Source organism: Labrus bergylta, chromosome 20 (genome assembly GCF_963930695.1).
Source record: "Labrus bergylta chromosome 20, fLabBer1.1, whole genome shotgun sequence".
Lineage (NCBI taxonomy): Eukaryota > Metazoa > Chordata > Actinopteri > Labriformes > Labridae > Labrus > Labrus bergylta.
Window position 1 is genome coordinate 960,315 of NC_089214.1, and position 24,252 is coordinate 984,566.

Consider the following 24,252-nt stretch of genomic DNA (forward strand, 5'->3'; position numbering starts at 1 on the left):
TACCTTCATCTTCTGAAAAAGGACCACCAGGACTCGATACGCTGATTCCCTGTTGATGAGTCATAACTGTGGCTTGACGAGCCTCCATAGTAGTCCGTGTGTGCATGGCAGAGGACACATTGTGTTGCTGCCATTGTCCCATGTTCTGCTCCGAGGTCAGTTCTGAATCTCATTGGGATCACACCAACACTTTTTGCACAGTTAATATAATTGTGAGTGATGACGGATGGGTTGTTGTTAGTATTTCCACAAACAAGCCACATTATTCTTCTTGAAAAGCCATCTATACATCCTGAGAGGGCCGATCCAAAGGGTTTCAGTTTGTCATCTGCATGCCATCTGTAGTTCAGACTCATGGAATGATCCGTGTGTCTGGTAAACCTCCGGCATGTTCTTAAAGCCGTCCCATGTGGATTTAGTTGTTTCAACAAGCTCATTACTGCTTCTCGTTTCACACGTAGTTTGTGTTTTTGTTGAAGAACTTGCCACATAGTCCGATAGCCGAAGAGTTACCCTGCAGCTCAGTGTGAACCTCGGCTAGTGGAGAATAGTTCCGTCTGTACAGACCTGCTTCTTTTAAACGTGTCTTTAACGTCCGGATATTTGAATATTGTGAAAGGTTGACAGCATATCCAATATCACCTCATATGTATGGCCTGCATCAAAATATTCTCTGAGAGTAGAGAGTCTGATTCTCCGATTTCGCTCATGTTTTGAAATCAACTCGCGGAAGCAGCATGGTTAAAAAGACGGACATTGCGTTCGTCCAATCAGCGACGATCCTTGTCGACTGCAGGTACCTACCTTAACGGTTAAAGTTAATGTCATTGTGGTTTTTGATTTGTTGTTGTGTTTTCTTATTTGTCATTGTGTTTTGTAATTTGTTGTTGTGTTTTGCACTTCAGGGCCACCGTATAATGCACATATACAGTCAGGTAAACAAAAAACAATATCACAAGTAAAAGATTAAATAACTAAATAACATACAGTACATAAAGAACAAATGAAAGACAGTAATATACAGAATATAAAATAAACCAATGAAGACACATTTAAAGAGTGAAATCATTATTTAAATAGTGAAATCATTATTTAAATAGTGAAATCATTATTTAAATAGTGAAATCTTTATTTAAATAGAGGGGGAAAGGTTTTATAATAATGCAGACATTTGTTATATTTTCTGTTGTTAATTTAAAGTAGTGATTTCAGTCGGGACTTTAACTCTAGATTAAAAACTGATTAAATTAATCCACGCTCGTTTGTTTTGATTTGGAGGCGCACATGAAGTGACGATTTACGTTTAATTTCGCACTGCATTGTGGGTAAAATACAATTCATGTCCTGAAAGGATTCATCCGGTCCATACTGCATGAAACCAGGAAGTTAGTATCCATACTGAAATGTTCAGTATACTGAGGTGGACCCAAAAAATGACCACTGAATGACCACGAGGGTTCAGTCTACTGAAACTCCTACTGAAAAGTACTGACTACTGAACTGTGGATATTCAGGAAGGGCCCCAGACTCTGTAGGCCGTGCTCCTCCTCTTCCTCCGAGGGGTTTTGGGCGGAGTTCCTCAGGTAGCGCTGGTGCAGGGCGATGCCCGGGAGTGCGTTCTGTCTGCAGCGACGGAAGTCTTCGTCCAAGGAGTCTTCAGCCACAACGTCTGTGGGTGTGAGCGGAGCACGCCTCTCTTCTCGCTGTCTGGCCTGAGGTGTTCAAACCAACATTTAATCTTATCTGTGTTGCCCTCCGCGGTGTGAATACAAACAGACACATCTATTAGAGCGAGTTGAGCACACATGCAGAAGAGGCGTGTTGATGTGGAGAAACTACAAAGATGATATAAAACAGGAAGTTCAAAGAGTCCCTCACGCCACACAGGCCGCGCCCTTGTCTTCAAACCTCAGAGTTTTCATCCAGCTGCCTTCATTGTGATTAGACATGTAAATAAATGAGATGTGGTTATTCTTTGGTTTTATCATCACATGTTCAAGTCAACTTTTGACGACCTCAGAGCAGACAGAGTTCCCCGTCTGAGATCTTTGGTGACCCTATAGAGGGACCTGGACCCCAGATAGGACACCCTCACTGTCCCTGAAGTTCACATTGGAACTGTAACGAGACGTTCAAATTCAAAATGTACAGTTATCATCCTATCAGGCCGCATGATGTAGTTTGCAGTTTGATCCAGCAGAGGGCGCTCTCAACGTAACTCGACCATTGTATGCACTCTTAACCTTAATTCAGGAGAATCAAACTGACATGAGGGAGACTCCTCTCTCTGCAGACAGCAGCCCACTGGTAGCAGGTTTCAACCCAAAAAAAATCACAAACTATGATTGGCTACTGTCGTCATCAGAGGCGGGACTTAAGTAAGAATCATTAAAAAAAAGTCAATAAAATAATTTTGAGTTTGGACAAACATCTTTTCTTTTTGAGTCCTCAAAGAATAAAGTTATGAAGATTCATATGTTGCTGTTCTCTTGAGTTACTTTAAAGTAGATGTGCTCAATAGAAAGGGTTAATAAATGTGCACACAAACTTCACTCCTGTGTAATGCTGCGTTCAGGTGCTCCTCGGATAAACCCAGTTTATCCCGACTTCAGTGTGTTGGGCAACTTTACATATATATGACTTTATATTGTTACTGTCGTGATGCCTCGTGTTGATGGAGCATTGACTGTAAATAATCAGATACTAGTTCAAAAAAATGCTAAACCTCTTTGGATCCAGCAGAGGGCGCTATTGCACCATTAATGTAACACCTTCAGCTGCACCTCTGCTGTTTGAGATCCTCCCTTTGGTTTCTTTCTTTACATTAATATAACACATTAATTTAACCTTTTCTTTACTTAATATAAATGTGTCTGATCTTTCCTTAAATCACATGAACATGAAACAGACTTACACATGCAGCACAACAACCAGCCGTGTAGGCAGCGGGCTGCAGCGTCACCTAGCAACAGGACCGCGCAAGCGCAAACGCCTCTTGTGGCCGGGTCCAGGTTACGTCAGCTCCGGCTGCTACTTGTCTGTGCAGCGCTTCTGCAAACGTTGTCACCGGTGAAAAGTTTCGCCCTCATGTTGCTGTTGAAACTAACGCTGCTTCTCACACACACACACACACACACACACACACACACACACACACACACACACACACACAGGAGCTGTGAACATGCATTAGTGGAGAGGTGTCAGAGTGGGGCTGCTACACATGGAGCACAGCAGAGCCCACTGAGTCCCACTGAGCAGCTGGACACCTTCTTGTAATTGTAATTATTTTTATACAAACACATTTTCACATTAACGATGGCTGCATCATTGTGATTTAGGATCTTATTTATTGTTGTGTTTTCTTATTTGTTGTTGTGTTTTCTTATTTGTTGTTGTGTTTTCTTATTTGTGGTTGTGTTTTCTTATTTGTTGTTGTGTTTTCTTATTTGTTGTTGCGTTTTCTTATTGTTGTGTTTTCTTATTTGTTGTTGTGTTTTCTTATTTGTTGTTGTGTTTTCTTATTTGTTGTTGTGTTTTCTTATTTGTTGTTGTGTTTTCTTATTGTTGTGTTTTCTTATTTGTTGTTGTGTTTTCTTATTTGTTGTTGTGTTTTCTTATTTGTTGTTGTGTTTTCTTATTTGTGGTTGTGTTTTCTTATTTGTTGTTGTGTTTTCTTATTGTTGTGTTTTCTTATTTGTTGTTGTGTTTTCTTATTTGTTGTTGTGTTTTCTTATTTGTTGTTGTGTTTTCTTATTTGTTGTTGTGTTTTCTTATTGTTGTGTTTTCTTATTTGTTGTTGCGTTTTCTTATTTGTTGTTGTGTTTTCTTATTTGTTGTTGTGTTTTCTTATTTGTTGTTGTGTTTTCTTATTTGTTGTTGCGTATTCTTATTTATTGTTGCGTTTTCTTATTTGTTGTTGTGTTTTCTTATTTGTTGTTGTGTTTTCTTATTTCTTGTATGTTTTCTTATTTGTTGTTGTGTTTTCTTATTTGTTGTTGCGTTTTCTTATTGTTGTGTTTTCTTATTTGTTGTTGTGTTTTCTTATTTGTTGTTCCACTGTGCTTACTGCTTCTTTTTTTTCTTTCTTCGTCCTTCATTCCTCATTGTTTGTCATTTCTCTCAAATATATTGTTGTTTTTATCGAACAATTCTTAAAGAAATAAAGCTGAACAAAAATAATAATAGCGTACTGTCCTTCCGTTTTGGTCTGACGTTTATTTTGAAGGATCTAACGGAAGCTGTGTCGTCACATTCCGGCCAGCTTCTCCCTGACGTCACCAAGAAGGAGGAAGTCCTTGTGCACCGGCGAAGTAGCCGCCCAAAGACAAATAATACTTTAATAACACCTTGATAAAGTATAAAACCGAGTATGGAGCCGGATAGATCAGCTCAGACGGCAGGTGAGCGGTACATTATTGTACTTTTTAAACCTCTGGGTTCCTTCAGGAGAAGTCAAACAAACTGTTTCCGTGTTTATTAAACAAAGTGCGAAGTTAGCGAACTGTTTTCTTTACCGACTGAACCGGAATCGAACCCGTTTCACTGCTTTTCTGCGATGACAGGGAAGATATGTAATAGCTCAGGTGCTTTCAGGTACTTCTTACGTTGTTATTACCTGAGTTATTACCTGAATCTGACGTCTATGTTCCCTCAGAGTTACAACATGTGACGCTTCAGGTGAAGCTGCATCGTTAGCACTGCGGGCTAACTTTAAAGTTTGTCTTTTTATTTCCCAAATGCTAAATTATGAATTTAAAAACGCGCATAACGATGTAATAACCATCTGAATAAATAATTAAAGACCACACTTAAACATTTAAAGAATAAACGTTGAATATATGATTCAAAAGAGGAATTTTAATTCAATTCAAAAAACTTTATTTGTCCTCGGGGGAGAAACAAAGACAAACAGAGCAGTAAATTATCAACAGGTCGATGAAACATTTTAAACCTAAAATATAAAGTGTCAATTTAAATACAACTTAAAGCTTCAACTTAAAATACAAAATATAAAAGAGTAGATATAAGTGGACAGTGATCAGACTAACAGATGTAAACAGAACTATGTGCAGGAAATGATAAATAAATATATATATATATACAGAACTATGTGCAGTAAATGATAAATAAATATATATATACAGAACTATGTGCAAGTAGGTAAATACTAAATGATAAGTTATTAAGGTGAATAATGGAACAACAGAACTAATATATACAATATAACTGTAAAGGTAAAAATGAGATAAATAAAGTGACCGTAGTGCAATGATGGATAAGAAACAACAGGAATAAAGTAAGAACTGTATGAATACTGATATAAAAAGGATAGAATAAAGTGATGTAGTGCATGATAGTGTGTGATGATTTTAGATTTAGACTTAAACTGAAAGTTGTTTCTGAAACAGCCATAATTTGAATCATGTTAATGTAATGACAGCAGCCCGCCATGCCCCTGAACCAGATGAGGAGACCAGAAAGACGGCCGCCGCAGCCGCCGCCGCAGCAGCCGCCGCAGCCAAGGTGGCTAACCGTCTGCCTGAAATCCGCCTGGTGATGTTGGGCTGGAGATGGCCGGGGAAGAGCCTGACAGGAAACACCATCATCGGCCGAGAGGAGTTTCGCTTGGAGCGAGCGGCTGAGTTCTGCGTGAAGAGACAGACGGAGGTGCTGGAGCGGCAGGTGACTGTGGTGGACACTCCCGGCTGGTTCTCTGCCCAGGATACCCCACCTTCCTACAAACAGGAGATAGTGAGGGGAGCATCTCTTTGCGCTCCAGGTCCACACGCCTTCCTGCTGGTCATCCCCGTGGGCATGTTCACAGAGGTGGACCGGGCTCGCATCGAGGAGCACGTCTCCCTCTTTGGCGAGCGAGTGTGGAAGCATACGATCGTGGTTTTCAGCTGGGCAGAGGTGCTGAGGAGCATTTCAATCGAGAGATACATTCGCAGGGAGGGCAAGGAGTTGCAGTGGGTGCTGGAAAAGTGCAAGAGACGGTACTTTGTTATCAACAACTGCATATTTGGGGAGCATCCGCAGGTTGGACGCTTGCTGGAGAAAGTGGAAAAGATGGTGGCGGAGGAGGGAGGCTACTACAACGCAGATGAGGTGGAGCAAGAGAAGAAAGCTCAGGATGACAACCAGAATCAAGCCCGGGAGGGACGGGAGCTGGGGGCGCGGCCCAAACAGAACTCTGGGCTGAGTTTGTCCAAAGCAATGGAGGTGGACCCGCTTTCAAGTGAGTAATGCATTAGTGTGTGTGTGAGACTTTAGATTGGCTAGAATCAAAAGTCTGTGTGAACTTTGTGTTCCTTTGCAGAAAACTCCTGATATTTCCAGGAGGAGATGCATGTGTGAACGCAAACAGCCACATTATTCAGAGTTTCTCCTGCCAGACTCTGTGAACTTTTCCCACATGAAGTCGGAGTGAGTTGATGTGAGAACGCAGCAGGATATTCTCTGGAGAATTCAGCTCGAGTGAGCGGGAGGGGGTGCATAGACTGTGTGCACATGACCTCTATGACCTCTGTGCACGTGATTAAACTGCTGCATTATAACATATTATCATCTGACTCTCCAGCTCTCAGCTCTACCAAACTCATTTTAGCAGCTAGCTTTCCTGGTGTCCTGATGAATTAATATATTTTCCTCACAAAGGGATTTTTTAGTCACTTTGAGTCTGTAGAAGTAAGTTTAAAACAGACAGACATATTATGGAGTAATAATAATTAAACAGAGACAAAGAAAACAATCTCAAAAAGAAATAATCTAAGAGAAGCAGGAAGTATTTATGAATAATAGTTGTCTCTGTCTTCCTGGTCCAGTGTTCACTCTCCTTCTGGCTGTTTTTGGTTTTGTTTTTAGTTTCCACTTACTCCTGGGAAAAAGACATGTCCCTTATTTGGCTGCAAAATGCTCCGATGGTTCCTCCAACGGACTCAAAGTGACTAGAAACAACGCTGTGACACGGCTGACAGGGAATGAAAACAGTAGAGCTGTGGGCCGACGGGGCTGCATCACTTACAGCTCTGAGTAACTGAGGAGGGCGACTGAAGAGATAAATGAACACTGTCACTCTGATTCATCCAACTCACACATAATATTTCAAGGCACTCTAAAATAGTTAAGTAAATCATTCTAAGCTTTCGTTCTCGTTGTTGCTCCTTAGTGCGAGGCAGCAGTGCAGGGATATTGGATTGCAGGAAATACAAAACAAAACTGTAACTCGCAAAAAAACGGTCGTCACACCCGGCTAGATCTGGAGCACCTGGACTCATTGAGCAGGATATAAAAACACAGCTTCCTGTGCCACTCTCTCTCTCTCGCTCGCTCTCTCTCGTGTGCATTTCTTGCCTTAGTTCTTTATGTTAGCACACTCCACACAATCCAGAGCATTCAGGAGCAGAATCTAAAGTTAGAAGGAGGACATACTGGCTGCTGCATTGTTGTCAGAGAAGCCAGCACTTCAACATAGCATGTTTCCTTAATGATCAGAGAGTAAGATACCTTTATCATCTCACTAAGTAGATATCTTACAGATTGCTCCTTTAAGATAATGTATTTCAGTATTGAGACTGTTTAATAATACCATGTCTTTAATTGTAGATTAACAGGACTCACCTGGCTGACGGACTCTCTGAACCACATCTAAGGGAACGTCTGCCTTCCTGTACTGATCGATGGCAGCGCCTGTTTGTTCAACGAGGTGAAAAAATCAAAAGGGTTCTGAGCTGACATTTGCTGAATGTACAAAGTGGTGTGATTAATTGTATTTATTTTTTCAATCAGACATGTTTCTTAGTGTTTTTAGTTGTTTGCCTTCTTCATGATGCTGTCCCTTCACTTTGATGACATATGAGGCCTTTTTGTTTTTCATGCTGCGTAAAACGAGACTTTTGTAATTTATTGTGATTTTCTTTTCTTCGGTTTGTGATTATAGCATTTTGATGGTTGTTTTGGGGGACAGATAGCAAAGACTGTTACATATGTATGTGTTGTATTCGGCTCCGTCTGTACACTTCTTAGTCATGAAGGGGGGGGGGGGGCGGCCATGTTGGACACAAATAGCAACGATTCAACACTAAATCAGATGTTCTGTCGATGACTGCAAAGGGAATATGTTGTTGGGAGTGATTCCCATGTGTTGTGACCAAACTGTTGATCATTCTCATTCGCTGTAATACTTATCTCAACACTCTCACAGTACAATTTTAAAGCACTTAAACAGTGACTGATCTTTAATTTTCCAGCGTCCTTCCTCGTCCAGCTCATGCCGACCTCTGAGCGGTTTGTGAGCGTGACAGACTGATGTATTTTGTGCGGTAACATGTAGAGCTCCGGTGATAATCCAGTCACCGTTTAAATCCTTTAGTCAAATGAAATCTGGCTTTCTTTCCTGTGTTGATGCTCTGATTGTAAATTAAATATACTCCCAAGAATCCCTCTTTGTCCTTTTGCTGTGTAACTGGTTTTCATTTCAATATTTCCCTGCATCACATACAGAGGCGCTGCTTGTCAACTGGCAAGAGCAGGCTCCCGCTTGGGGCGCCAGTCCAGTAGGGGACAAACTTTAAATCACAGCAGTGATGTTCTAAATGTACAACCTTTGCAAAAGATAGATAACTTAGATAATAAACCCTAACTTAGATAAGTCCCTAAGAAAACCAAAGTTTGTCAGTGAAATGCACAGAAGGAAAATGAAAAGGAATGATCCGTGTGGGAGTGGAAAAAAACGGTTATTAGACAGGACAGCTGAAGGGAGGAGAGAGTGGGGGGGCAGCAGAGGGCCTAGGTCAGATGCAAACCCACTGCGAGGAGGACTATGGCCTCTGTACATGGGACGTGCGTCATAAGCACTAGACCTTAAGACTGCTGCGGCCCACTTTGAAATACAAAAGTACACCGGGGCCCGTTATAAAATAACAAATATGACTACAGCTCCCACTTTCAGTTAGGGTAAAATATGACAACATGATATTATGGCAGGAGAGACACAAAAGTTTACTACACATGTCCATGAATAGTCAGCTTATCTTATCCCATAATGGATATGTAATCCCTCCAGTGAGCTCTGGATCTCCTCCCAGTTGGACGTGCCTTGAAGACCTCCAAAGGGAGGCGTCCAGGAGGCTTGTGAAAACAGTGTGAAACAAACAACTTGTCAGAGAGAATGGCCTATAAATGGGTTGCGCCATGCTTACAGATTAATTATCATAAAGCATACTAGAGCAGTAAAACCTTAATTATCAAAGGACGTAAAGTTTCCATGGATCATTATATTTGTTTTTTTAACTAAAACATGTTGTAACCTCAAAGCACGCAACAACCTCACCTGTCTGTTTTGTTATGTGCAGTCTGCCTTTTGACCACTAGATGGCAGTGAACACAGATGACGGTGCAGCAGCATCAGCCTGAACACACCTAGAACGTTGTCTTTGTGTTTCTTATCTCTTGGAGCAGGAAGAAGACGGAGAGGATGGACTTTTCTCATCATTGGGGGGTTTGTAGACTAGAGACACATATTAGAGTTAGAGAAACATGATGAAGTAGATTTGACATAATGTGACCTTTGACCTTTGGGGGGAGTTTGACTTGCAGAATGAGCACGTTCAGCTACCTGTCAGAAAAAACTGCAGCTTTTTGTGCTTTACTTAAATGAATACTGATTAATTATCATAATAAATAGTTTGAGCATGAAATATGTTTCTAAGGTTCTTTGCAATAGTGTCGTATGTCTGCTCCAAAAGAAGAACTGCAGTTATAAACAGGAAGAGGAAGCAGCAGTAACATCCAGAAGATTTATTTGTATTTAACAAACGTTTATTATTTGAAAAGTAATCAAAACAACAGCAGTCACAGAAATTACAGACAGCTTCGATACTGTGTGATTTTGAGTGATAGTCGTAAGATAAAACCGTATTACAGGTTTGTTGTTGGTGTGTTTATTGAGCCACTACGGTGCTTAACGTAGTCTAAAATACCGTTAGAGACGGAGTGAAGGTGATTAGTGAAGTCGAGTGCTAAAAGGTCGACTTTAGTCAAAGTGTTCCAGCTTTGACCTTTTCTCTGACTGCGTTTGGAGAGTGGTCATAAAAACACTTGCAGTTTCAGGTGCGAGTGTACAACAAGCAGATGTTCCAAGAAAAGACACCAATCTATCAGTGTTTAAAAACTAAAACACGCCCCCCCCCCCCTTAAAAGAGCCCTCAACAGAGTTTAACATGGGTTATACAGTAGAGTTTGCAAAGCAGGGGTTAGTACCTGCCGTGGTTCTTTGGATGTGTAAATAAGATTTTATTCAGAGGTCGAAATGTAAATTCAGGCTGAACAGTCATCTCTAGCTGAATGGAAACTCACTTTGCTGCAGAAAGAGCAGATGTCACCAACTGTTAGCTCATGAATAAAGCAAATGTTAGCTCCATGGTGTCGATGAAATGCTCTTAAATGTTCCCATGAGGGCTGCATGGATGATATGATCCGAAAGAACTCAGTATTTTTAGAAACTTGAACTTAGCTTCTTGAAATAAACGGCCAAAAGGCAAGAGGAAAGAAACACAAATTGCTGTTTCGCATTCTTCTTCTTCGTTAAATTAATCGGCGGGCTGATGTCATGCTATTACGTAGCTGACGTGGCTATCACCACCCGGCGTACAAACCGCCTTACCATGTAAGGGGAAGGCTGGCTGTGGAAACGCAAGCCTCATGTGTAGGGTTATGTGTACCAGACGGTTCTGTGCAGAATCCAAACGGACCGCTTGGTGGGATGCATGCCCGGTACATTTTCATTTTTTGATAATGACACATTGTTTTGGCAGACGTAACGCTTTTCAGTCATTTCTCACTTCTGCAAAGTGTCTGTGTGGAAAAGTCAGTGCAGCCTGCTTTAGCATTGAAAATAATGATGCTTTCAACCCATTCAACCAAGAGGCGACTGTTTCCTACACGTTGCAAAACTTTGATTTGAAGGCGTCAACAGGTTGAGTAGGATCCTCGTCTTTAAAGAATATGGAAACACTTTCATAACATGATGAGGATATTATCTCTGAGGGAGCGATGCTTTGCTTTTTTAAAGTCTTTATATGTGATTTTTTGATCCAGCAGATGTCGCCCTTGAGCTCCAGCATGAAACCAAAACAACTGGCGCTGCATTGTTGTGTTAGCATGCTAATGCTAGCGATCTTTATTCTGCTGGTATCTTCACACTGCATGTAAATTTACCTGAAATGAGCGTGATCTAGAAACACAGTTAAGCAGTGAGTACAGTATGTTATTCTTCTTTTCTCTAGTCCCTCAATTAAACTACTTTTATACACGAGGGGAGGAGTCAGCCGGCCGTCCTGGCGATGTAAACAAAGTGAAGATAGGACTCTGAAAACTCTGAAAACATCACAGACAGTGGGACTCGGGTGTTACACCCATTGTAGACAGTCATGACTCACAGAGTTATTTTCAGAGGAGATACTTGATTTATATTTAAGTGTAAAAAATCACATATAAAGACTTTAAACTATCTTGGGAACAGTTGGCTTTGTTTTGTAGAGTGTGACACTCACACAACACTAGGCTGGATGAACCAGTTTCTGGACTGACCAAGCGGCAACCTCTTATGGTCTTGCAAAATGAAGCCGACGCGAAAGTGCAAAATCCTGCAGTCTGTCGAGTGTCCACTTCAGGCTGACTGCAGGAAGTCACATACACACCACATTCTGTTGTTAGAGCAGAGATTAACATGTGTACAGCCTGGTACAAAAACGGGGGGGGATAAAAAAAAAAAAAAAGGCTCCTTTTTGATTTCATGAACTGGTAAATATCATAACCTGTAAAGTAATATATACGTCTAACATGTGGTGGATGTCTGCGTGGCTGCTGAGGTGAGGTTAAAGGTCGAGGTAAGTCAATGTAGCTCACTCAGATGCGTGTTAGTCTTTGGTCTCGATGTGATGACGACGACGTGTGAATAAAACAAAATCCAGATGATTATTATTAGAATGTATTTTCAGTATCAAACTGAACAGACGGCATATTGCACTCTTTATTTTGTCAGTAGATTTCCAGGATGCTGATGGCGTCTGAAGAACGTCTACAATCATTGGTGTGAAAACACGGCGTCTGCCATGTGACAGTGAGGATAACGAGGATTTGAAATGAATCCGTCAGAGGCCGTGCGGGTCGATCGGTGACAGTTTGATGATTTGTACAGTTTTCACATTTGAGTAAAAAAGTAGAGAAAAAAAGGCCACTCATAAAAAATAAAAAAGGTTTTTCATCTGTGCTATAATGCTTATTTTAAAAAAAGAAGAAGTTTGTCATGAATTACCTGAATCTGCAAATGTTTTCGTTTGGTATATACATGAAAGTGTCGACACCGATGAGCCAATCATAACGTTAACACGGACTAGCCAATGGTTATACTGGCAACAAACTGGGAAAAGGAAATCACACCGTACCAGTTTGTGTCTTCTGGCTCACACACACCGTATCACCACACCTCAGATTCAAATCATTAAGAATCAACCAGCTCAAACACTACACTGTACACACACACACACACACACACACACACACACAGAGACACACACAGACACACACACACACACACACACACACACACACACACACACACACACACACACACAGACACACACACACACACACACACACACACACACACACACACACACAGAGACACACACAGACACACACACACACACACACACACACACACACACACACACACACACACACACACAGACACACACACACACACACACACACACACACACACACAGAGACACACACAGACACACACACACACACACACACACACACACACACACACACACACACACAGACACACACACACACACACACACACACACACACACACACACACACAGAGACACACACAGACACACACACACACACACACACACACACACACACACACACACACACACACACAGACACACACACACACACACACACACACACACACACACACACACACACACAGAGACACACACAGACACACACACACACACACACACACACACACAGAGACACACACACCACACACACACACACACACACACACAGAGACACACACAGAGACACACACACACACACACACACACACAGAGACAGACACACACACACACACACACACACACACACACCACACACACACAGAGACACACACAGAGACACACACACACACACACACACACACACACACACACACACACACACAGAGACAGACACACACACACACACACACACACACACACACACCACACACACACACAGACACACACACCCCACACACACACACACACACACACACACACACACACAGAGACACACACAGAGACACACACACACACACACACACACACACACAGACACAGACACACACACACACACACACACACACACAGACACACACACACACATACACACTCACATCACTTACACTTAAGAAAATATATTCAGCACACACACTCACAAGCGCCTGTCTTGTGGTTTTGCATTAGTACCACATGTCAAATGAGAGAATCAAATGTGCTTGGAAAATAAAAATGTGCAAATTCTAATCAAGGACAAAATGAAACGGCAGTCATGAAAAAAAAACTGCTTCAGTAAAAAAAAAAAAAGGATTAAAATAACAAAATGTTTTCAATGATTCAAAGAATCAAACAATGAACCAGTCACAAAGAGCAGAGTGCCCATCACCCGTTAAAAAACATTATGGAGGCCTTAAGCGGACATGCATCCAAACGTTTTGATTACTCCACCTTCCTTTTTGTTTGCTCGAGTTCTCAACTTGTTTATCTTGACATTTCGGGAAGACAAAGCTGGTTTTTCCTTTATAATAGATACTTTTAAATTATTCTCTCGAGATATCAAAGTTTTACTTCTCTTGATAATGAGACAATTTTCTGCCGATCCAAACAAAGGCTGTTTTCACATCTGCACTCCTGAAAGTATCTGGATCATTTCAGCTGTTTAATCATCGTGAACACACACAATGTATTGACTCTAATCACAGGATATAAACCATCACCAGCCCCTCCCACCTGCTGGAGGGGAATTCTCCTGATAATATCCTGTTGTGTTCTCACATCAGCTCACTCGGACTTGCTGCGGAAAAAATACTAGAAGTCTGGCAAGAGAAACTGCGGGGGAAGTCTGAGTCTGTTTGGTCTCACACATACCTCCTGGTGTGAAAACCCTACAGTATGTGATAGGCCAGACCACAACATGCCATGTTGCCATTGCCCAAATTAATAAAGTTTTGTCAATAAATAAGTTGAGGTCTCCTGGACATGACTTGCTATCATGGAGAAATGGAGTAAATAAAAATGTAAGGATGTATGTCTGCTCGAGGCTTCCCCTGAAAACAAAACAATAAACATCTTACACTTTTCTTTTTCAGAAAAAGAAACCAGTCAAACGTCACACACGTACTGAGTGTGCTAAGCTTTTTTTTCTCACCAAGCTGCTATCGATTGCTGTGATTGGAGCTCAGCTGGCGGCATATCACACTTCTGCAAAACTGTGTGTGCAGAGCCGGCAGTGGAAAAGTCAATTAAGCCCGCGATGGCATTGAAAAAGCAATACCGATGGTCTGTACGGATTAGATGTGCCGACCTCTGTGAAAAACAACAACGAGAAGTGAAAGCAAAAGAAGTGGAAACCTGATGGATACACAAAGGCCTATACAGTTTAACCCCACCAACAGTAAAAGTGGAAATCTCTGTTCACATACTCTGCATTGTTTCTTAAAATATATATGGTATAATCCACCACCTCAGACACACCACAATCCAGTCAAGGCAGTCAGGCTGTACAATCCCTCCATGGCAACGCGATTGGAGCCAACGCCGCCTGAGTCCATGACGTCAGTGTTGCCCCTCCCTCTGTTCCCTGTCGCTCAACAGTGGGCGTGTCTGGGATCAGGCTCATGTCGCTGCCTCAGGTCCTCAATCGTGTCTTTTAGTCTTTTTTGTGTACACTGAGCGTCCTCCACCAAAAAGCAGATCCTGGAGGTCTTCTCTTGTGACGTCCGGGAGGAAAGAGAGCCGACACTGAAAGGGGCGGGTGGGGTGGGTGGGGGGGGGGGGGCTACGAGGGATGCAGACGCCCCCTCTTCACTCAGCACTGCTCGGACTCAATGAAGCCCTCCTTCTCCTGACCCACCGGCTCCACCTCCGCGTAGGCCGGGTGGCCCGAGCCCCGGCGAAACTTCATGGCCGGCCACCTGCTTGGGCGTCTCTGCAAAGTTGGACAGGAGAGGAGAGGCATGAGGAAAGTGTTTCTCACATGTTCTGGTTTTACTTTGTTAGGACGGGAGGAGGCGGAGACTCATCGTCCATCTTTATATACAGTCAATGTCTGAAGTCACTCCCTCTTCACTATAAGGTGCACTATATAGAGGAGAAGACATCATTTTGTGGTTGATGCACGAGTCGTTTTTTGGGGACTGTTTTCAGCTGTGATGTTTAAGACTCGACATGATCAATGCACCGGTTTGCCCGATGTTCACGATGCATGAAACTTAACTTCAGGCTGTGCAATCAACATCAGAGAGTCTCTGTAATATAATTTACAAACAGTCTGTATTTCATCATGTTAGCACCCATACAAAGTGAAAAACAAAAACACTAAATCATAATCACCATGTGTACAACCTCTCCCACCAGTTTTATTTGACATAATTTTATTACTATACTGTCCCATACTTTGTTCTGTTTGCTTATTTACTTAATTTGTCCCTCTTTCTAATTCATTCATTTTATTTACTGACCCTTTTCCTTTTGTTTTGTTTGTTTGTTTGTTTTTGTCTAAATCTGCTTGCAAAACTGGATCGTACCACAGTTCCCCTCTTGTTTGTATCTCTTTTTTTATTTATTGTGTGAGTGTGTGTATGCACGTTTTGGTGAATAAAAAATAAATAATTTTTTTTAAAAAACATCAGAGAGTCTCTGTGACTGACGACGACCTTGTGATACGAGAACATCTTTGAACATGTTTTGTTTTTTCAAAGATGTTTGAGCTCCATGCGTCGTATCACACTCTGCAGCAAACAGCACCGACACCTCGACCAGGGGAATTTAATTTCACTTATTAAGAAAGACTGTGCACCAAGTTTCATCATCTTCATGCATATGCATGAGTCAGGAATTAGAGGATGAAACACACTGAGCTGCTGTGTGTTTGTACAGATAGCTGTTCTTGGCATCACACTTTGCAGTTTTAGAAGTCAGTTTGTCCGAGTAAATAACCGACTTCTCGTGCACGTTTCAGTTCAGAAGCTTTCTTCAGTCAAACGTTGGAGCTGTCAGTCTCTAAAGCTCCATCTCCTCTCACCTCGATGAGGAAGAGGCTGGGGGCCGAGGTCGGGTGATGGTAGATGTACACGGTGACCAGCACGCCGACAATCATGATGAGTACCACCAGGAGGATGCCGAGGATCAGACCGATGTGCAGAGGGTGTGACCCTGGCATCCTGTCTGCAGCGCTGTCTGCAGGCATCACTGGAAAAACAACACACACACAAAAAATGACAATTTCATTGATTTCTTTCACACTTGCAGGATTGCAATGACCATATAAGGTAATTAGGATATCCTACAATTCAACCTATTTCACTGCAGCTTTAACATGCTTTTTTGTCTTTGTCAGGAAGGGTGCAAGTTAGCTTTTAAGCTAATCCTGGATCGTTGACATTGATGTCCTTTAATGTCAGTCATAGCAAACAAAGAGCTGGTGTGTTTAACTAAAAAAACTCTTCAAAGAGAGCCGGTGAAATGCTGATGTAAGTCTTGGACATTTGTTTCTTTGAGCTGCTGTTTACTTTCCGTTCATTGCTATATAAATCATTAAGTGTGTTAAGACAGTGTTCATACAAACGGCTGAAATGCTGAGATACTTAAAGGATTTCTTATTTTCTGCTGTTCATGAGTTGGCCAGCAGGGGGCACTCATCATTCAGCAATACCTTCCATTCTTATATCTGCAAATTGAGCCTTAACATATACATTGCATGTTTTTTTTAAAGCTCAGACATTTGCTAAACATCATCACATTGACTGAGAGAACAGACACCAAACACAGACTCTTCACTCCTTCACTGATGCAACGTTTGAAAATAGAAATGTCCAACACTCTGGGATCACACTCAGGGTTAGGGTTAACGCTGGGTCTTTAGGACTCTGTGGCATGAGCGTCTTGGGTTCTGTTTAGGTATTCATGAGCAGTTCTTTTTCTCTCCTGCAAGTACAAATAATCCTAAACCAAGGTTAGAAGCATATGTTCCTGATAGGAGGTGAGAACAGGCCGATAGGTGCAGATAAGAGTCCAGTTGTCGCCTCCAGTCGTGTCAATGCAAACTGAAGAGGCTGTGTACAGTGACTACATAACAAGTCTGTCCTTCACTGCCTCTTTAAAGGCATCAGTCATCTTTGAAGTGCTTCCTCAGATACATAGTGGAGCCTCAAAGTCGACCCAGCAGGTGTTTTTTTTCTTTTGAAGATGAAGCGAGCGTCCTTTAAACTAATATCTGTTTTCATCTACTGAGGCACATTTCCCAACTCTCAAAACAAGAGAAACATCACCAGCAATCTGTCGGCTGGAAGAACTAATCAGATAGGAAAAAGAACAAAACACAAAGGGAAACTGTTCTGAGATTTAAAGCAGGTTCAAGCCCAGATCTATGCACAGATTTCATCTTCTCTGCCCCCCCCCCCCCCCCCGACAACCTCCTCCCTGCCTTTAATTAGCAGCTACAGCCACCGCCGAGCCTGTCAGCCAACCAGACGCTCCCTCCTCCTGGCTCCCCGCCTCATTGATTCCCAGCTCACAGAATAGCCGGGTGGTAATCAAACCTGTCCAATGCATGTGGGCAGTCGCTGTGAACGCCTGCTTGTGTAATTCAGTACTGAATGTGGATTCCAAATATGGATGTTTGGTCGTGCTGAAACATCCTCTGCAATGGTTTCACACTAAACTAACAATAAAAACTGAACAAAGCCATCTCCATAACCCAGCTGACAAACTGATTCCAAGATGCAACTGTACATATCCACTGAGAATAAAATCAACCTGACAGAGAAAAAGAACATTATGACTTTCTCAATGAAAAAAAAACATTCAGGGGGAAAGCTGATTTTCTGTGTTTCTCTTGTGTTTTTTTCTGTCAGAGTTGGAGAGCTGTCGAGGTCTAGCTGAAGCCGAAACAATGCGACAGGCTGTTAGTCTGTGGTGTTGGTAGGTGAAGCAGGGGGCATGAGACTGACAATGATGCTGCAGACACAATGAGAAATCAAACTAAATAAATATGCAGCAGGATGCTTGTAGTGAAGATGGGTCAATCTGGATCCCTGAAAGAGCTCAAAGACCGATCTGGACTCTTTCTAATCTCCACATTTAAGGGGTGTGGCAGTAACTCAGTCTGTAGGGACCTGGGTTAGGGGCCTGGGTTAGGGACCTGGGTTGGGGACCTGGGTTAGGGGCCTGGGTTAGGGACCTGGGTTAGGGACCTGGGTTAGGGACCTGGGTTAGGGACCTGGGTTGGGGACCTGGGTTGGGGACCTGGGTTGGGGACCTGGGTTAGGGACCTGGGTTGGGGACCTGGGTTGGGGACCTGGGTTGGGGACCTGGGTTAGGGACCTGGGTTAGGGACCTGGGTTGGGGACCTGGGTTGGGGACCTGGGTTAGGGACCTGGGTTAGGGACCTGGGTTGGGAACTGGAGGGTCGCCAGTTCAAGTCCCAGTGCAAACCAAACATGGAAGTTGGTCTGGTAGCTGGAGAGGTGCCAGATCAAGATACAATTTAAGTCTTAAATCTATTTTCTCTGATTTATTTCATCCATTTTTTTTCCGACATGACCGCTAGGCTAACGGCGCCCCCACTTTCAAATGTTAGTCCAACTGAAATCGTACCAGGCGTTCTGCACACGCTCTACAGTATCCATGCTGGACTTCGAACGTCAAGTCCAACAGCTAACGAGTAGCACAGCAGAAGTCTTGTTGTGGTCTGCTTTCAGGTATCACTATCAGCAGGAAGGATACCGTGCAGTATGTGCACCGTCATACAGCCAGGCAAATGGTGAAGCAGAAGAAGGTCAAGCAGTAACTAGTTGAAAGGAAGCATATCGCCACCTACTGTAGACGAGTCAGACATACTTCTGTCGACACATCGATTCTCCCTCAGTGCTTTAATACTGGGACAAGGACAGCTGTCTCATTAAATCTCTGTAACCCTAACTGTAACTAACTGTGCATGCATCTAAATGGACTATGCATTGCCTGCACATTTCCCTGCATTCATTCTCCATTAGCTTTGTTTGTCTGCCTGCTAGAAGCTGAGGAGACTAAACACTAATGGACAGCAGAGCTCTTCAACAGTAAACACAACAGGAGGAGGACTAATGAGACTGGGCTGAGTTCTCGTGCTTACAGCTTTTCATCAGCGCTAACAGAAGAGCTGAACATGGCTAATGGGGGTTTCTGGAAAGCTAACAATGCCAACTGAGCGTGCCTATAACTCAAACTCTTTGTTAAAAGACCCTGAGGTGTTGAGTAGAAACTCCAGAGAAAGAAAATGACGTGGCCTCAACACCTCCTACCAAGGTCAAGGTAAAAAAGAAAGCCCCATGTTATGACTTATTTTGAGCCAAACAGGTAAAAAAACATCCAGCATCATATATCCAGCCCCGATGTAATAGTTTTAGTAAGTCCTCGATTCTGTGAAAAGTAGAAGCAGAATGCTTTATACTTCTGTCTGTCCCCTCCTGGTGCATGCCTCGGAAATGATTACCGTTCACCTTGACTTACATTAAAGCCAGGTATGGGTGTGAAGAAAAGGTTAAATGCATGAAATAAGATCGCATGCAGAGCGATATCATGACAGCTGGAGGTGGCGGCCTGAGCGCGCCGAGTGATGGAAGTATGATAGAAGCGTCTGATTTCCATTTCCTCTCAAGCAGCAGAATGAAGCGTTTGAAAAGCTATCTCTGAAAAGTGATGGAGATGGAAGTCGTTTCAGAGTCAACATGTTTTGCATAAATTTGCATGTGAAGCATGTTGCATTTAGTTCAAAAGAAATGTTGATTTCTGGCAGCTGTAAACATATTTACCACCAGCACAGCACTGTTCATGTATAGATACTTTTCACAGTAACCTCTGCATCCTGTCACCAGAAAGGTATTTTCACTACACCATGTTCTCTTTAGCTGCAGTTATCAGGGTGTGTTTGTGGCTTAAACATTTATTTTCCTCAGGGATTGTTGGTGGGGACGGTCTGCTGCAGAGGTCGAGCTCCCGAGTAGAGGGAGCTCCCCGAACCTGATCTGGCACTACTACCACCCGACGTCCCTGACATAAATCCTCCTGAAAAGACCAGAAAGCAACCCGGGGACAAACACCTCGGTGGTAAGAAAACACAAGAGGCGGTCAAAGAAGCAGACAGAGCGGCAAAAACAAAAGAAAGTAAAAGGCAAAGTTTATCTGCAGCCATGGCAACAGCAGTTAACGGACGCCTCCGTTGTGGGAGATGGGGGGACCTACCTTGGTTGTCTCTGAGATGCAGGGCGATCTTGGTATCATCTGTGAGGAGACAGAGAGAGAAAGACATTCAGACACATTATTCAACATTTCTCTTTGTAGCTTGTTTTTTTGTAAATAATTCCCTGCAAGAATGAAGCTTCTTTCATTAGTGGCTCGTTTTCCTTTCAACATGAAATTGAACAACACTTTCAATTGGATTAAAAATTAATGCCCTGAATATAATGGTCCAGCATGCATAATTCAGCACGTAGAAAAATCTGTCTGGGGTTAACTACACATGTGAAATATGGAAATGTGCCGTGACCCAGTTCTCCTCCAAGGCTAGCAGGCTGCGTTTACACACAGCATAGGATTCACATTATGCAAATGCGGCACATACACCAGCAGATACATTTCACTGCACTGTGATATTCAAAGAGGAGTTTCCTTTTTCAATTCACAAAAAGAGCCGATGCAGCACCATGTAGGCGTCTGAAATGAATCATTAAATGACTTATCATACTGTAAGTGACAGCCCTAAAAACCAGTGAGAGTCATGAATATGTATCACCGAGGAGACGACTTGAAGTCTCCCCGCGCCGCCAGAGGAGGAACACAAAGCGACTGTCTGGGTCTGTTTATATCACAAATATATGGACAAACATTTCATTTACATCTGAGAACAAGAATGCAAGTCACAAGTTTTCTAGACTGCCTCTCTTTCCTCTTATGAACACAGACATGTGACTAAAGCCTGGATCACACTGCAGGATAACCGGGCCGATTTGAGGTTCGATTCCTCCTTCCTGATATTGGTGGGGAAGGGACCAGATTCTCTTGTAGTGTAAGTGGTATAAAGATCCAATCTTAACGTCCCCGATCTGCTTTGCGAGCACCGGGGACGCCCTGAATTATTTCAAACATGTTTGATATTTAGAATTTAAAATCTTGATGACTGGGGCGCTGGTGGCGCAGTGGTTGGTGCCACCCAGGTTTGAATCCCACCTGTGGCTCCTTTCCCGCACTCTCTCTCTCTCCCTGATTTCTGACTCTGTCCACTTTCCTGTCTCTCCATTAAAGGCACAAAAAAATCCCACAAATATATATAACAAAAAAAATAAATCTTGATGATTACGTCATGAAAGGGTCTGGCAGAAACCGTGTGTCACTACAATAACCACGGGAGACGAGGGAGGCCAGCGGCAGGACGCAACCCGCACAGGTGCGCCGGACAACTAGAATATAAAGCGTCTGACAGAATCTGACCTCCAGCTCTCACTGAAGAATACACAACCCATGTTGTCCTCTTCTCCCCGACAAATGTTTTTTCCTCTCTGAGTCTGCACAGAGAATTATAATCGCAAATTTAACCGGCGACTCCATTGTTTACTTAAGTCAAGTGGCGTGCGTACCTCCGTCAGGCACGAGGACGGTTAAAGGAGACGAGTTTCTTTAAGCTGGCTGCATTCGCTCTGAAGTTTTTGTTTAATGTCAAAAGAGGGAGAGAGAGATCGAAGCTTTCCATGTCGAGATTTGTCAACATACTGCCGTCCACTCGGAGACGTTTCTCTTCTGCAGTCCAACCCGTCCAGCTGTAGACAGTGAGCCACCAGTAACCTGACCTTTGACCCCTGCAGCTGAAGACACAGGCCGAGGAGAGTTTGGAAACTGATCCGGTGTACATGTCAGAGAGAAGTTCCTCTGTGTCGGCTGCACACGACAAATACCAAAGAATGACCTTTTGACCTCCTGCATGCTAACACACATACAGTCACACTAACGCTCGTTCTTTTAGCTCGTCTGTCAGCTCTCCCACGGGGACATAGTTTGATCTCGAGGGGGTGACACTTTGTGTTTTTTGCCTCACAGCTGGACAGTCTTCACACTCTGCCCTGAAGTCACTGCATCCAGCCTGAGCACTTTAAAAAGCTGCAGCAGCCCCACCTGCAGCTGAGTGTCCATTTAAACTCAGCCCCCACGCCGTGATGAATGGAGGAGCGATGGAGCAAAAGGTCGGCTGCTGAAAGTGAGCTCCTTTTTCTTGTGAGAATGAAATAAGTGATAACCTGGGCTGAATGTAGAAAACCTTAAAAAGCAACTGGACAAAAGAGGAAAATGAAGTCATTAGATTAGATTACTTATGGAGTGACATCAACTGTCTGTTCCTGCAGGGGGCGCTGGAGTCCCCTCGATGGCGGTCTCCATGCTGGAAATGCTGTCTCAGTCTAACTTTCAGTCAACCTAACGACAGGCTGAGAGCTGGAGCTGAGGCGGGTTTTAAACCTCCTGACAAACCGTTACACCGCGCCCACCTGTCAATCAATAATCCTTCATCAAATCAAAACAGACAAACACTCAAACTGCAGGACGAACTGCAGGATTTTGCACTTCTGCATCGGCTCCACTTCACCGGCGGTTGCTTTGCTTTGAAATAACACTGCAGACGCTTCACTCTTACACAACTAAAAAGCTCTTTAGTCTTTTATAAGTCACACAGGTTTAGTCAGTCCTTTAACTTATTTAGATATTTTAGTGTAAATTCTAAATATTGCACCTTTAACATTTGTCATACATTTGAGTTTTATTTTTTTGGGAAGTTCTTCCAAAAGGCAAACTTCAGATTTTTAACTTGATGTCTCTCGTAGAGATTCCATCAGAGTTTGGCTGGAAGTCAGAAAAACATTGTTTTCACTTCATAAAGGACAGTCTACCCTTACACTCTCATGTGTTTTTTGGATCACTCTACGTCCTTAACAGCCAAATTTATTATTTAAATCTTGTAAGTCATGTCAAGACAAACTATGGTGTCTGAGTCCTGTGAGGTAGACAGTTGAAGCTGAGCGTCCTTCAGAGGCTCGCCCACTCTCATATTCTTTAATCACAAGGACAGGAGGAGAGGTCTAAAATGATTGGCCGTCCATCATCTCAGTGGGTTGTTTGCCCACAATGCATCACAGGAGCCACATACAATCAACACAACAGAGAAGCGAGCATGCCGTTTTTATACCCACCATCTTTGAATTGAAGACAGCAGGTGAGTGTCTCCATCCTTTCGTTTTGATTTAACACGTCCACATGTGGAGCTGGTTCAGATTGAGTGTCTGTTTACTTAAATAAATTTGCTAAAAAGCCATAAAAGGGGAAATAAGCTGAAAATTGGCAGCATAAATCCAGCTCACTCAGCGTAACTTCTACATCTCCAGAGAAAAGATGGAGGAAAAACTTTAAAGGACACCTCGGCAGTTTCTCCTCTCGGTTCCTCTCTGAGATCACGTGCATTAGAACCGAAATGTAGTACATGTGACAAGTTCAATATGTTGTCCCTGAACAATTTCTGTTCTGAAAAAACTGATCTTTGTCCAGAAAAGGATTTTATTTCTGTATGATTCATGTGTTGTTTTTCATCTTCATCAGTCAATAGCACTTCTACAGTGTTTCTGAACATATATCTGTGTAACCTGAGAGTCTACTGACCCACAACATGTGAAATAAACCATCCAGTCCTTTGTTTGTGGTCTGCATAAGTCTTACAACACAGAGAAAAATGCTCTGTTTCAAATGTGCTCTCCTTGTGATGTCACAGTGGGATTCTGGTAAAAAAAAGCACAGCACAGATGTTTCATTTAGACCACAGGGGACTGTTTGAAAAGGTGGAGGAGGGGGATGATACGTCCTCTTGAAGAAAACTAGGATTGATGGTAAC

General features: G+C 42.8%; 2 protein-coding genes across 5 annotated transcripts in view; one reads left to right on the forward strand and one right to left on the reverse strand.

Annotated features, from left to right (window-relative positions):
* The first annotated feature begins 4,244 nt into the window (after positions 1-4,244).
* Positions 4,245-8,443, forward strand: gimap4 (GTPase IMAP family member 4). 4 transcript variants are annotated; one of them, XM_065948691.1, is made up of 3 exons: positions 4,245-4,403; positions 5,444-6,241; positions 7,609-8,443. In XM_065948691.1, exons 1-3 carry the CDS (start codon positions 4,373-4,375, stop codon positions 7,611-7,613), a joined length of 834 nt encoding a protein of 277 aa, XP_065804763.1. In that variant the 5' UTR covers positions 4,245-4,372; the 3' UTR covers positions 7,614-8,443. The 4 variants fall into 4 exon arrangements, with proteins under 4 accessions (XP_065804763.1, XP_065804762.1, XP_065804764.1 ...); XM_065948690.1 differs by lacking the exon at positions 7,609-8,443 and having other exon boundaries at positions 5,444-6,249; XM_065948692.1 differs by lacking the exon at positions 7,609-8,443 and having other exon boundaries at positions 4,256-4,403; positions 5,447-6,249.
* Positions 8,444-9,786: 1,343 nt separating this feature from the next.
* plxdc2b (plexin domain containing 2b) overlaps positions 9,787-24,252 on the reverse strand; it is a 91,417-nt gene continuing 76,951 nt past the window's right edge. The window contains exons 12-14 of the mRNA XM_020655176.3: positions 20,571-20,609; positions 16,372-16,538; positions 9,787-15,276 (exon numbers count right to left, since the gene is read on the reverse strand). Coding sequence (XP_020510832.2) covers positions 15,157-15,276; positions 16,372-16,538; positions 20,571-20,609 — 326 coding nt within the window. The 3' untranslated portion in view covers positions 9,787-15,156. The remainder of the gene's footprint in view (positions 15,277-16,371; positions 16,539-20,570; positions 20,610-24,252) is intronic.